A 13,082-nucleotide genomic window follows, 5' to 3' on the forward strand; every position below is an offset into this window, starting at 1 on the left:
TATGTGACCTCCCAACCCCAACTGCCTACTTTTTTCTTTGCTTCCTTTCCCCTAGAAGCCAGTGTGTTGAGCTGACAACTAGAAGGGAAGTTCCCTAGGCTCTTCTCCAGCAAGCAGGCTACATAGCTGCAGCAGGCAGGGCCTGTGTCCCTGGGGATTGTCTAGTCAGTCTTGCTGTTGACCCTTCCTCCTGGGCCCAGGCAACACACAGGGAGCTTCTGGGTCCACACCAACATGGGTTCTGTTCTGTTGCTCCTCAGCAACATAAACCTCAAGTCTGGCAGCCACTCTTCTGGGATATGCCTTAAAAACAGTATCTGCAAATTCCAGAGTGCTTGCTAGTGGAAAAGACAGTGTCCACTGTAAGGGGTTTGGTGCTCTAAAATCTGCTCTAAATTTAGAATCTACGTTTGCCTTTTCATCTGTTCTCCTCTAATAATGCGGCAGTTGTTGCTATCACTGCTGACTCTTCCTGCTTAAGCCAGGCAGCCTCCTCTGTGCTGCTGAAGTGTCCACACATTAGCTTGTCTGTCTTTGTGAGGCCCCTGTGTATCACTGTGTGTCAAAGGCATGTGAATCTTGCAGATGATGCCCTGCCCCCGCTCACATTACCTGAACAGCTCTGATTTCCACAGATAGGGTCAGCCAGAGCCAGCTAACGCAGCCTCTCAACATGCAGTACAAACCCAGGAAGCCTGCAGGTGACTGCTCACCAGGGGGCGATCTCACACAGCAAACCTGCAGCCTTCTGAGGTCTGGGAAAAGCAGAATGCCTTCGCTTTCTCTTTGGGGCCTGATTTCCTCAGATTAGACAGGGAATAAAGATAAATATAATCCATGTCAGCAGGGGATGAGGACCCAGAGTGCAGAAGGCACAGTGGCTGAAAGCCATCATTTCCTGCATTATGGACAGGGCACCTACCCTGGGGGGACAAGACATAACCATGTCTGCAACGAAACCCTCCTCAGCATGTCAGTGAGGAAGAGTCGCCGAAAGGACAAGCATTTGTCTGTTTTTTAGTGTGTATTAAAATGAGTTTATTTACACAGTAACATGATGCCACAGAGTACACAGCAAAGTACCACAGCAAACCAAAGGGTGGCGCCACTGGTGGCAGAGGGGACCTTTCAATGATAGATTTATACAACTTTACAATAGGTAAGTAGAGGGGTGAAGCTCTGGAAAGAGCAAAAACAAGATTTTCAAATATAGAGTGTGGGCAGGGCCAGAGAGAATTAAAGAGAGATTGGAGTGAGGACTGTCATGATTCAAATCACTAAGTAGAATGAAATCTTGCTTCTGTATTTGCCTCATGCCAAAATGCCCTGCATATCCTCGACAGAAAATCCCAACCCAGTGTGTTCACACATCACACTCTTTAGCTCTAACTGGTAAAGGAAGGGATAACCAAGTAGTATTTGGAGCAAGTTCCTGAAGCGGTGTGGTTTAACCTTTCGAAAACGAACCCTATGTCTGGTTCAACATTCAAGTTATCACGAGTGCAGACACACACATACTATCCACACACTAACAGGCAAAGTGGGTTTTCTGTACTACAACAATATTCGTAGCAAAATATATGACTCTGTACTTCTGCTAGGTTAAAAAATTTCTGACCTCTTTTGATTCCCTGAAACTTTCTTGATTAAAAAAAAAACAAAACAAAACCAACCAAACCATGGGGGTGGATGGGACACGTCAAGATAAAAAGCTGGAATAAACCTGGAGACTTTCTGGAGTGGGAAACATGTAATGGGATGTTGGGAATGCAGGCCCTCGCAGCCCACCTAGGTGGGGAAAGCTTCTAGCAGTGGGTGATGCAAAAATCTATTCTAATTTTAAACAGTTGCAGGGAAGGGGTGTTTAACAGCTGTATAGCACCTTGTACATTCTGGGCACTTATAAATATTAAATGATGGTGATGATGAATGGTAAACAACTCTGTAAGAAGGTTTACAAAAACAATTACAATTTGTTGAGAAATTTCCCAAGAGTTCTTTAAACAAACCTATTAACTACCATATCCCTTAAAAAAAATCCTCCGTTCTCAGTATTATATTGATATGATGTTCTCAAGCTGAGGTTTGGACAATAGCCACAGTCATGTCAAGGGGAGATGGAAGAGTTCCTTCTCCTAAAATACTGAGGAACTTCATACCTGCCAGGGATTTCATCATCATCATCATCATCTTCTAATATACAAAATGGACTTTTTAAAAAGGTGCTTTTCTGAGGATGGATTTATCAGCTAAATGCCTTGACATGGAATGTATGTGAACTCCCCTCCCATGGCATCTGTCACAGCTCACCCTCATCATCTTACAAGCATCAGATAAAAAGGCTTGATTTCTTTGGTATAATCTCTCCCAGGATCTTGCACTATAACTCTTCTGGCCTCCCTTACGGCAGCGTTTTTGGTCCATGGCATCCCCACTTTCGGCACTCCTGTAAGCACGGACAGCTGGACTTCGGTGCGCACTTCGGCAGGAGCAGCACTTGGATTTGTCTCGGCACAGCACTTTGGGCCTTTGAGAATATGAGCTTCAATGAGGTAAAACTAATAACCTGGTTTTGTGGGCAGCCATCCTGTTCACTCATTAGCCTGGAGCAGAATTTTCAATCCTTATTAACTAGTGATGGGAATGAAAAACATGCCAGGGTTGGCCCAGGAAGTCCAGTTTTTCTTACCCCTCTCCAAGAATGTTCATACTATATTTACACATCTAGAATCATTTGAAATATAGTGTAGTATCTTAAATCCATCTCTATTTCTGGGACTAGGCTGTACTTTTTCAGATCATTGCTGGTAAAATCTAGGAGAAAATCCTAATTCCAGCGAAATCTAGTGAAAACCCTCCAGCAAAACCAAACGTCAGGTTACTTCCCAGAACCAAAGTATTCGTAACTCAAAATTGAGAAGCTTAGTAGGACCCAAAGATCTTTCCTGGAAACCTTTTTTTTTTTTTGAGACGAACTCTCACTCTTGTCTCCCAGGCTGGAGTGTGATGGCGCAATCTCGGCTCACTGCAACCTCCATCTCCTGAGTTCAAGCGATTCTCTTGCCTCATCCTCCCGAGTAGCTGAGATTACAGGCGCCTGTCACCACGCCCGGCTAATTTTTTTATTTTTAGTAGAGACAGGGTTTCACTATGTTGGCCAGGCTGGTCTTCATCTCCTGACCTCAGGTGATCCGCTCACCTCGGTCTCCTAAAGTGCTGGATTACAGGCATGAGCCATTGCGCCTGGCCTGGGAACTTTATACTACTAGAAACTTTTAAGATATAATTTTCAGTAGTTTTATTCCCAGAAATGTCATTAGTATTTCTAGAGCTTTAGCTCTCTTGGCTTAGACTTTCCCACGTTTACAAACTTATTCTGAGTTTGGAAGCAAAATTGACCCCCACTTAATCTGACAATGGGAGGCTACTCCAACTGTTAAAATCCTAACCAATATGTTTTACTTCTAGCTCCTCAACAGCAGCAGGGTAGGTAGGATGAGTGCTTGTGCCGTCACCCCAACCCATACCTCACCCAGTTCATCTTCTGAGGGTAAATCTTGAAACTCATTGCCATATTCCTGGCTTCCAGTTCTAGCTCAGCCTAGGGGTTGGTGATTCTTATGTTGTCGTTCCACAGGTTACAGTTACTCTTTTTCTCATCCTGCTGTTATTCTTCACGAATTGGCTTCTAGGCATCCCAGTAGCGTACATATACCAAAAGGGCTCACCTCAGCCAGCACAGGAGGCTTCTTGAAGTTCTAGTCCTCTTTGTGAAACATCCACTGAATCGCTTCCAAGACTAGGTTACCACTCTAACAAGGCACTCTGCTATACATTCAGTCTTGCTCTTGGCTACTTTAGCCACTGTTGTGTTTCTCTAGCACCCAAGTGTCACAGAGATTGTTCATGCTCATGTGGCTTAAGGAAAAGTTCCAATAGGAGCTTAATTGTTCAAACTCTCAATATAAATGGCAAACTATAGTATAGACTTCAATAGAAAGCAATTTCCAATCAATATTGAAGGCAGTAACTTCGTGTTACTTGAGAAAACGTAAAGTGCTATACTAGTCACAATTCAAACATATATATATGTATATATATAAAATGTGTGTGTGTGTGTCTACAGAGGGTAGGATTTCTTTCCAGTTGATGAACAAATTCAAAGTTCCTTCCACAATTAAAATGAAAAATATTTGTGATAATGTTAAACTGACTGAATTTCATTTTTTTGGAAAAATATTCTGAAGACCAACTCATGTAGTACTTTTTGCCTAGAAATATAGTTTCTTTCTCTATTCTGCTCTAACCTGTAACACCCCCTTCCCTCTCTACCTCACATTCTTTGGCCATCACCCAGAGAAAAATTAATCTAGCCACCTGTCTCTGGGAAGCCTGAGGCTCTTCTCTGGCTAGTTTGCATTCATCTTTGCCCTTAACAAATCTGAATATAAAAACAGTACTAAAAACATCTGATGTGAAGAAGTGCTTGGTTTACCAGTGCTGTAAGATAATGGTAGTGGAGGTGTCCATGCTTATTATACCATAGAGTTAAAGTAAAGACTGGATCCAAATCATAACAGAAAAAGAGCAAGAAAGAAAAAAGATATGTAGAGACATAACAAATAGAGGGACCAGGGAACATTCTGCATTAAATATGTAACCTTATTAAATAGTCAACATTCAAATTTACATGGGCAAGGCACCACGAACGTGACATTGAGAAGGTATATCTCAAAATGCAAGCCATTCCAAGGTGGGAGGTAGGGGAGGTTAAGGGAATGTGCTGGCTGACATGGTCAGTGGTCTGTGTGCTGCCACTTCAGTGCATAATCAGGCAAGGAGTTATGTGCACATGGGCTATGCTAAGATGAACCAAACACCAACCTTCAAGGCAGGGAGCGGCCATGCCACAGGACACCAAGAGCGGACTGCTGGCCTGCAGCAGCATGCCCACTCCATGGCCATTCCTAGGAGCAGAGCCCTGCACTCTGGCTAGAGGAGGCACGACTCTTTGTGGGCTAACCAGCCTTCCTCCCTGTGAATCCTATATTGCTGGCCAGGGTATAAGGACATTCTCCATATAGAGCCTCACATATTCCAATCACTTAAAAAAACAATAAGAGCACAATAAAATACATTATTCTCCTTTCCTGATCCTCTTTCATATACATGAATCACATGAAAGGCTGTTAAAAATGTTAAAAGTTTAGAAATTTCCAAGGCCACTAATGTGCTATGTAAGTAATACTGCACAATCAGTCTTGGCTTTAAGGAAACTCTGCACTGGTAGATGAGGGGCCTCAGGGCTCACTCACTCACTAGGCACAGAGAACATGTCTGTCAACCCTGCCACAGTTGCTTCTCTAGAGGCGTGGCCTCTACTTCCAGCATGCGTGTGCACGCACACATGGGCACACAAGTGTACACACACATTGTTCGAGTGACTCTTGGGATTTCAAGGTCAAAGTAAACACATACTCACAGTTTTGAATAAAACAAGCACAGGTGCACACGTGTACACACACACACACACACACACACACACCCAGTGGAAGGAACGCTCATCTCTTAGCGCAAATATGTGCCAAGGGAAGAAAGGGGAAGGTTTCTGTAGACTCGCTTCAGGTGAAGTTGCAACATAAACACTGTAATATACAGCTAAAAAAAATACATACAAAAATTGCACATATATCCATAGGAGGGGAGCACAGGCTGCACACATGGTGAACAGCTCTCAATCACCCACCTCAGCAATCAGAATTCCTGTGAGCTGTCTTCCAGAGCCATTTTAGAGAGAGTCAGAAGGAGCAATGAGCCACTTACACTGGGAGGCGGTCTCTCTAGAAGAGGTCAACATTCTGAGGAGTTCAGCAGTCTCATCAGTGGCCTTTGTCCCCTCCCCTGCCTACGGCCATCCCAACAGCCCACCTCACTGTGCCCTGTAAGATCTTAGAGCTCCACTGACAGCTATTTCATTCAGGGGAATTGTTTACAGCATTTGCTAAACTAGTTAACACTGGCTACTGATAGAAGGGAGCTGGCCAATTACTGCTCAGGGGAAAACTGCAAATGCTGACAGTTCTGACAGTAATCAAAGGGTACTTTAACCTCTGTTCCCTGATGGCCCCTAGAGAATTGCACATGCAAGAAAATCATCTCCTCATGCCCTGCCAGCTATTTATAAGCTCTGAACTGCACTCCATCCTGCTGAGGCATTGGTGACACCACCTTGGGTCAGCTCTGTAATGGGCCACAAGCGGCTGATAAATCCAAACTTCACTGGCAAGTGGGGACAGAGTGGAGAATCAGGCAGTGGCAGCAGAGGGGAGACTATTAGGGCTGTCCTCCATGCAGTGCACATACTTACAGATAATGGCAATGAAAATGGGTCGATGACCCAAGGATGGGATCTCTCCTTTTCTTTCTACTCTCTCCTGGAACAAAGGATACAGTCCCTGGTAACCAAAACTGGGCTGCTGCTAAGGATGGCAGTTCTGCCTAGTAAGTCAGTTGCTGACACCTTAAAGGAAGAGTCTGTTGTCAGAGTCTACTGGGTCATGGTAGAGACTGGTTAAGTCTGTCTACTGCTAGCGAGAATAAATACTCGGTGCTAAAAAGATAGGTGATATCCAGAATTATGGAGGAAATGGACACAGCTCACTGGCTCACTGAGTTCATACCAAAGAAGCTGTCCCTTCAAGAATATGGATTTTCATTTTTACCTGCATTTTCTTCTATTAGGATAGAAGGTGTTTCAAGGGAAGGCAACCGCAAGTTTGTGCAGCTGAATTTCTGTAAAGTTAAGACAGACTCAGCTTCTCATTCAATTTGGGGCAGTGGATAACCTTTCTGAATGGACCTACTTCATGGACAGGGATAGAGGTTTGTCTTTCTTCTTTCCTTGAATTTGGAGTGAGCACTAGGAAGGGGAAGTGCATGGGTGACATGAAGAAGGTGAAGATGTGGTAAAAGCAGCATCCAGGTACATATTAACGGTGCTGCAGAATTTTCACAATACAACTGAGGGAGTCTGTAGTGGCAAAAGCCAAATACTGAGCACAAAGCCAGTCCTCAAGGCTAATCCCACCTTCCCTGTCCAGGGACTTCTCAGCAAACTTGATCATGAGCAGTGTTCGCTTGATGTCTAGCCAGTTTTGGAGCAGGGTGTTCCTTTGCACTAGGCTAGGGCAGGCGGTGAAAGTCTGGAAGAGATCTTCGCGGGGGCCCCAGAGCAGACACTGGAGGATGCCTTTGGCATCTGAAATGAGGATCCGCTCAGAAGGGTTGGGATTCAGGAGGCAGCTGGCCAGCTGCTGCAGACCCCGGGAGTAGGGGGAGCGGAGCGGGATGCGAGGCAGGTCTGCTCGTGTGTATTCCCTCTCCTTCAGCTCTGGGTTCTCATCAAAGGGGTTGGGTAGGTGCAGCATCTCATAGATAAGGATGCCTGTCTGGAACTCATCACACTTTTTATACTGGGTAGCTGTTATGATCTCTGGGGCAAGGCGAGACTGGTCCCGGAGGATCTCGGGGTCCACCAGATGGCTCTTCTGTTTGGCCTGAGAGAAGTTGCTCACTATAAGCCTAGTGGGATAAGATGAGGTGGGGCTGGGCTCCGCAGGCCCAAAGCCTTGGGCAGTGCCCCCAGGCTGGTAGTGGACAAGTAGCAGGTTCTCTAGGCGTAGATCGCAGTGAGTGACATGGTAGGGTTTGAGGTGTTCAAGACCAGAGCATAGCTGTAAGAGCAGCAGACACACCTGCCTCTCATACAAATCAGGGCTTTTCCCATGCTGGGCCAGAGAGTCTCGCACAAAATCAGCCACAGTGAGACGTGGAACCTCCCTGGTGATGACTACAACATGGCTCCTCTGCTTCTTGCTCATGACTCCCTGGCTCTCTTTCTGGGATGATGCTGCTTCAGAACAGGGCTTTGGGTTTTTCCCATCCGTTTCTCCTTTGGCTTCTTCTTCAGTCTCTTCCATGTCATCTTCTTCCTTTTCAGGGTCATCAGGATCCTCCCAGGGAAGCAGACGGTTAGGGACTTCAGCAAGGAAATGACCACAGTCCTGCTGAATGTTAAAATGGACAGCCAGACTCTGCCGGACAGCCAAGCTGTGATAATACTGCTGAGATTCTTTAGCTCTGCTCTTACAGATCTGAAAGATAATAAAACAATTTAAAACTTACACTCTCATAACCACGTTTATGATGTATCAGGAGGATTAACTAGAAGGTGACTGGTTAGGGACAAACAATCATATAGTAAAGTTGTTGGCAAGGCTTGCCCCACGTTAAGTGACAATAATAATGGTGGTAACCGTTTCTCATGGTTGCCTACATTCCAGGCTGTGATGAGCACTTTCTGTGTACCATTTTTAGTCCTCACATTAACCTTTCAAAGTAGATTGAGGATCTAAGAATTTAAAAAAGAAAAAAAGCCCAGGGTTATGTCTGCAAACCTAAGTTTGTTTAATGCCAAAGCCTGCTCTTTCCACTATAACCTTGCACCTCATCAGAACAACAATGAAATAATTTTTCACTTACTTCTGTAGAGGTTTGTAGCCCAGACTGATAGAGCAGGCCAACAGACTCATAATGGAGACCAGAATACCTTATTTCATCACCCATCACCCTTTGTGTCAACATCTCACAGGTTAGGAGAGGGCTATAACATTGGCCAGGTAAACTGTGGGTTTTCCTAACTTTTCAGTGAATGTCATTGCGATAGTCACAACACTGGCACTCATGGATCACTGGTAGGGTTGAGAGAGTCACTGGTCTGACCTAGTCAGAACAAAACCATCATTTCAATGGCGGTTGTCTGAGTTTTATGCTTTCTCTTAACAGGCCTCATTTAACACCCGCTATTGAAGCAATAAGACCTTTCCTAAAGAACTTTATGAAGTGGTTATGGATCAAGGAAGAATTTTTTGATCAAAAAAAGTTAGCCAAGAATTCTATATACTGTGATGATTGTATTTCTACTCTTAAGGGGTTATCAAACCAAAAAGTAAAACCACCCCCAAATGGGTTATCCTCATGCTATAGAGAGGCTGACAGTGGAAGACTCAAGTCTCTAATACTAGTTCATGAATCATAATAGTCTGGTCTGGAGTCCGCTCCACAGCCCTGTTAACTGAGGATCATTCTCTGCTCTCCCTCCTCAGCAGGGGCACATTGCCACATATTACAAACATCAAAGGCTTCCAGCAACATGCACTCTCTGTAGTGTTTACACTGCGTGTTTATTACAATAATACAGAAAAGCAAATTTTAAAAAAGCAATTTTTAGTAATTTTTATTTAAAAAGAAAAATGTATACATTCTTAGGAGGATTCAGGTGGGTCCCCAGTTCTGAGAAGCAGCACATTCTGATTTCCATTCAAATACATTAAAAAAACAAACAAACAAACAAAAAAAACAAAAGCAAGGCAGTCTCAAGGGAAAAAAGCATCTCTCTCTCTCTCTCTCTCTCTCTTATTCTCTAGTTTATCATATTTATTACAGTTAAAGAGGCTTGATATCAGTGACCAGCGCCATGGAAATCAATCTATCTATCTATCTATCTATCTATCTATCTATCTATACCTGATCTATCTATCTATCTATCTATCTATCTATCTATCTATACCTGAGCACAATTTCCTTCAAGTCTTCTACTACCTATCTAATTCAGTTTGAGGATATACGAAGTATTTCTTTTTTAAGCAAACTTCTGGTCTTGAACAGATGTCCCCAGCCTGAGTTCAAGTTCAAACATATATCTTTCAGAAAATATTATCTCTGGAAAGCTCTCGAAGTCTTAGTATATGCAGTATAATATATAATCCTATATGCTCATCAATCATAACATTTGTTATTTTTATAACTGCACTGTTGGCAATATTTCACATTTAAGTGTTACCAGGTATTTAAAAATTCTATACTAGTCATTGTTTAGTTGCACAGGAGTTGGATCCAGCACATGGCACTATTAACCCCATTGCCAGTTAAGTTTGCTGAATATTACATCGCCTTCTGGAATGAAAGCTCAAGGGTCTCAACTCTTCAATCTTTGAAAATGCTGTCAAATACCACTAAATTTAGCTGAATCAGATTGGATGGTTAAATTCTAGCTGTTACATTATAAAAAAGGACACTCTCCAAGGGCTTGGGAGGCCTGGGATTTAGTTTTGCTACTAGCTGTATAACCTTGGGCATTTCACTAATTTCTCTGGGTCTCAGTCTCCCTATTAAAGGAGACAATATAAAGAACATTGAAATCTACTTCACAGGGCAGTTGTGAGGATTAATTGGGATCAAGCATATAGAGTACATCTGTAAACTACAAAGTTGTACAAATGTAACACCGATAATGACTAAAACAGTTAACAACTTGCAAATGTCAAACGAAAGCAATCTTAGAGAATCCTAATTTTTTGAAACAATGAGCAAAACAGAAAAATAGATCTTTATTTTGAGTCCCGACAGCCACCTGCCACAGCAGTGAAGCTCTCTGATTACAGGTTTGATAGAGGACAGGCAAAAAGAAACTGCTAACATTCAGTATCTCCAAGCCTGGGTCAGCCCTGACAAACAAGTTAACACCAGCAGTATGTTAGAAACCAAGAGAGGGCAACCTAAAGCTACAAGAGAGAATTGTTTGGCCAAGTCTAGATTTAACTATGTCAAGTCAGGTTGAAAAAAAATTTGTCACCTTGTAGTTTAACATTAGAAGCAGAGAAGGTATTCTAATTGTGACTAGTATTTGAATTGTGATATTCTAATTATATCTAGACATTCACACAGACACACACATTTTTATAAGGTCTTCCAGAGCTTTGTGAGTAGATAAGAGTGTGGATACTACAATAAGAATTTATGTTTAGCTTCACAGATCTACTTGAGATAAAGGATCAAAGTGATTTACGAAGAAGAAATGATAAATTGTTCCACCATTTTGGATGCTCTAAAGGAAAATGGTCTCCCTAGATAGCCAACCTGAGTGGGCACTTTCTTATCTCTTCATTTTATAATACATAGACAGGTTGAAGAATAATGAGTCACTCTAGCTTTAAGAGCAAAGGCAAAAGGGAGAAAACTAGAGCGTAAAAGAGGAGGGAAAAAGAGTGATTGCAGTTGGTTCATAACCCTAAAAACAGTTACAACCCAAACACAGACCAATGGAGATTTCCATAATAGGACTGTCCTTGATGGGTATGTCATCAGTCTTTATTATGGAGCCTGCAATGATGTTAATTCAGGTAGGAGTATTATATTATTCTAGGTACCACATTGTGGCCATTTTTCAAATATTAATAACTACTTTAGTTAAAAAAAAAAAACTCAAAATGACCCGACTTCAGATAATAAATTTCTAGTTCAAAAGTTATTTCAGAAAACAAGCCATTTTTTTCAGAACAAATGGATAGGGTTCTTTCTGCCAAATTTTTTCCTTCTGCCCTTACCAGTATTTTCTCTACCATGGATTAAAGTAACTTCTTCTTGGCTCTCATTTATCTTTCTTGAAAAGAATTCACATTCCTTCTTTATAAAGAGTAGCTGGCATGAACAGGAGGAATCTCAACAAAGATTCTACTTGTTCACGCCAGCTACTCTTTAATCTATAAATGATTACTTCAGGACTCCTCCTAGGACCCCCAAAATTTAAAAATAGGAATAAAAATAAACTAGAACTGGAATGGTCCCACATCTTCATTTAACATTCCCTTTTCTAATAGGAGAAAAATCACCTCATATTTGTCTTGGCTATGTTTGGGAAAATCTACTTAAAATGCTGTGAATTTGGCAGATTCTGTGCTGTCTGTATTTTCTGAAAGGAAAGAAAAATGCTATGAGAGACTGAGCCACAGTGACACTAGAGGGAGCTGCAATATCAACATCCAGGAGTCATTTACTTACAAACTGCAGCAGGAGAACAAAACCAGGCTGCTGAAGGTTGAATCTTCTTGTAAAATACACCATAGGGCCTCTTTCTGGATAAGTTTTTGCTTCTGTGATGGTGGCAATACCAAATGCATGCCAAGGGAACTCCTCATGTGAAGAGCACAGGCAGGAAGAGAAGCCCATCCTGGGCACAGTAACCCTCGCCCATTTGCCAGCTCACAGGAAATGCCTGCTTGAGCCATTCTCCAAAGGAGTCAGAGGGACATCAAGAGGGGCAGCCAGTCAGCTGGTATACACATATGCACCAACATGAATAACCTACTGTTGCAAAAACAGAGGCTTGAAGGGAAACTGGGTGCTTGTCTGGGTTAATAAAGATCAGTGAGGACAGAGAAGGGAAAGGAAAAATATTAATTCATTATCAATTGAGCATTCAAACAAGTATCTCATGGCTCCTGAGCACTTCCTATCTGTAAGACACAGCATCCTGAAGCATTCTGACCAGATTCCTAAATACAGGGGGTGGGGGCCCTCTAACCACTGATAAATCATCTGTTGGAAAACTGGGGGAGAGGGGAAACAACATACTGTCTTCCAGAATCAAAGACAAATTACCCTCTCCTGAGACCTTCTCAGACTCGGGTCAAAGAACCCAACATTTACAGTCTTAGCAGGGAAACAGAACTTGAAAATGGTTCCCCATGCACAACCTGAAAAGTTTAATTCTAAACATACATTTCGGTTCAGGGGCTCATTTTCCATGTTGCTCATGACAACTGCCCTGCACATCTTTGAGGCAAATTTGTCATCAAAAAGCATTTATGTGTGTAATAATTTCAACCTAGACAGCTAACTTCTAAAAAGTAGACCGTCAGGGGCTTTGACTGTAAAGTCCCGTTAAAAACAGCTGGGGAGAAGATAGTGCTAACGCTACCGAACCTTTCAGAATGCCCATGAAGCCTGGGACCTGTGAGGGGACATACCTCTTGATGCAATCTCAACAACAGATACTCTGTTTAAGGCAACTAAGTCAGAGGGCTGGGGGAAAGATGGACCTTTGCAAAACTGGATAATATAACCATGGAATTAATCTGTCGTTGAATGGTATGGTGTTACCCATTCTTCTTCACTTGACCCTTTTTCCCAAAGGTTCCTTCCAGTGCTGGTGTTTGGAGGGTCTGCTCTCCATCCTAGTTTTC

The 13,082-nt window shown here is 42.7% G+C and overlaps 1 protein-coding gene across 1 annotated transcript in view; it reads right to left on the reverse strand.

Annotated features, from left to right (window-relative positions):
• Positions 1-1,011: 1,011 nt before the first annotated feature.
• Positions 1,012-13,082, reverse strand: part of PEAK1 (pseudopodium enriched atypical kinase 1) — a 137,103-nt gene continuing 125,032 nt past the window's right edge. Inside the window, exon 5 of the mRNA XM_023197636.2 lies at positions 1,012-8,153. Coding sequence (XP_023053404.1) covers positions 6,990-8,153 — 1,164 coding nt within the window. The 3' untranslated portion in view covers positions 1,012-6,989. The remainder of the gene's footprint in view (positions 8,154-13,082) is intronic.

This window comes from Piliocolobus tephrosceles, chromosome 6, assembly GCF_002776525.5.
Source record: "Piliocolobus tephrosceles isolate RC106 chromosome 6, ASM277652v3, whole genome shotgun sequence".
Taxonomy (NCBI): Eukaryota; Metazoa; Chordata; class Mammalia; order Primates; family Cercopithecidae; genus Piliocolobus; species Piliocolobus tephrosceles.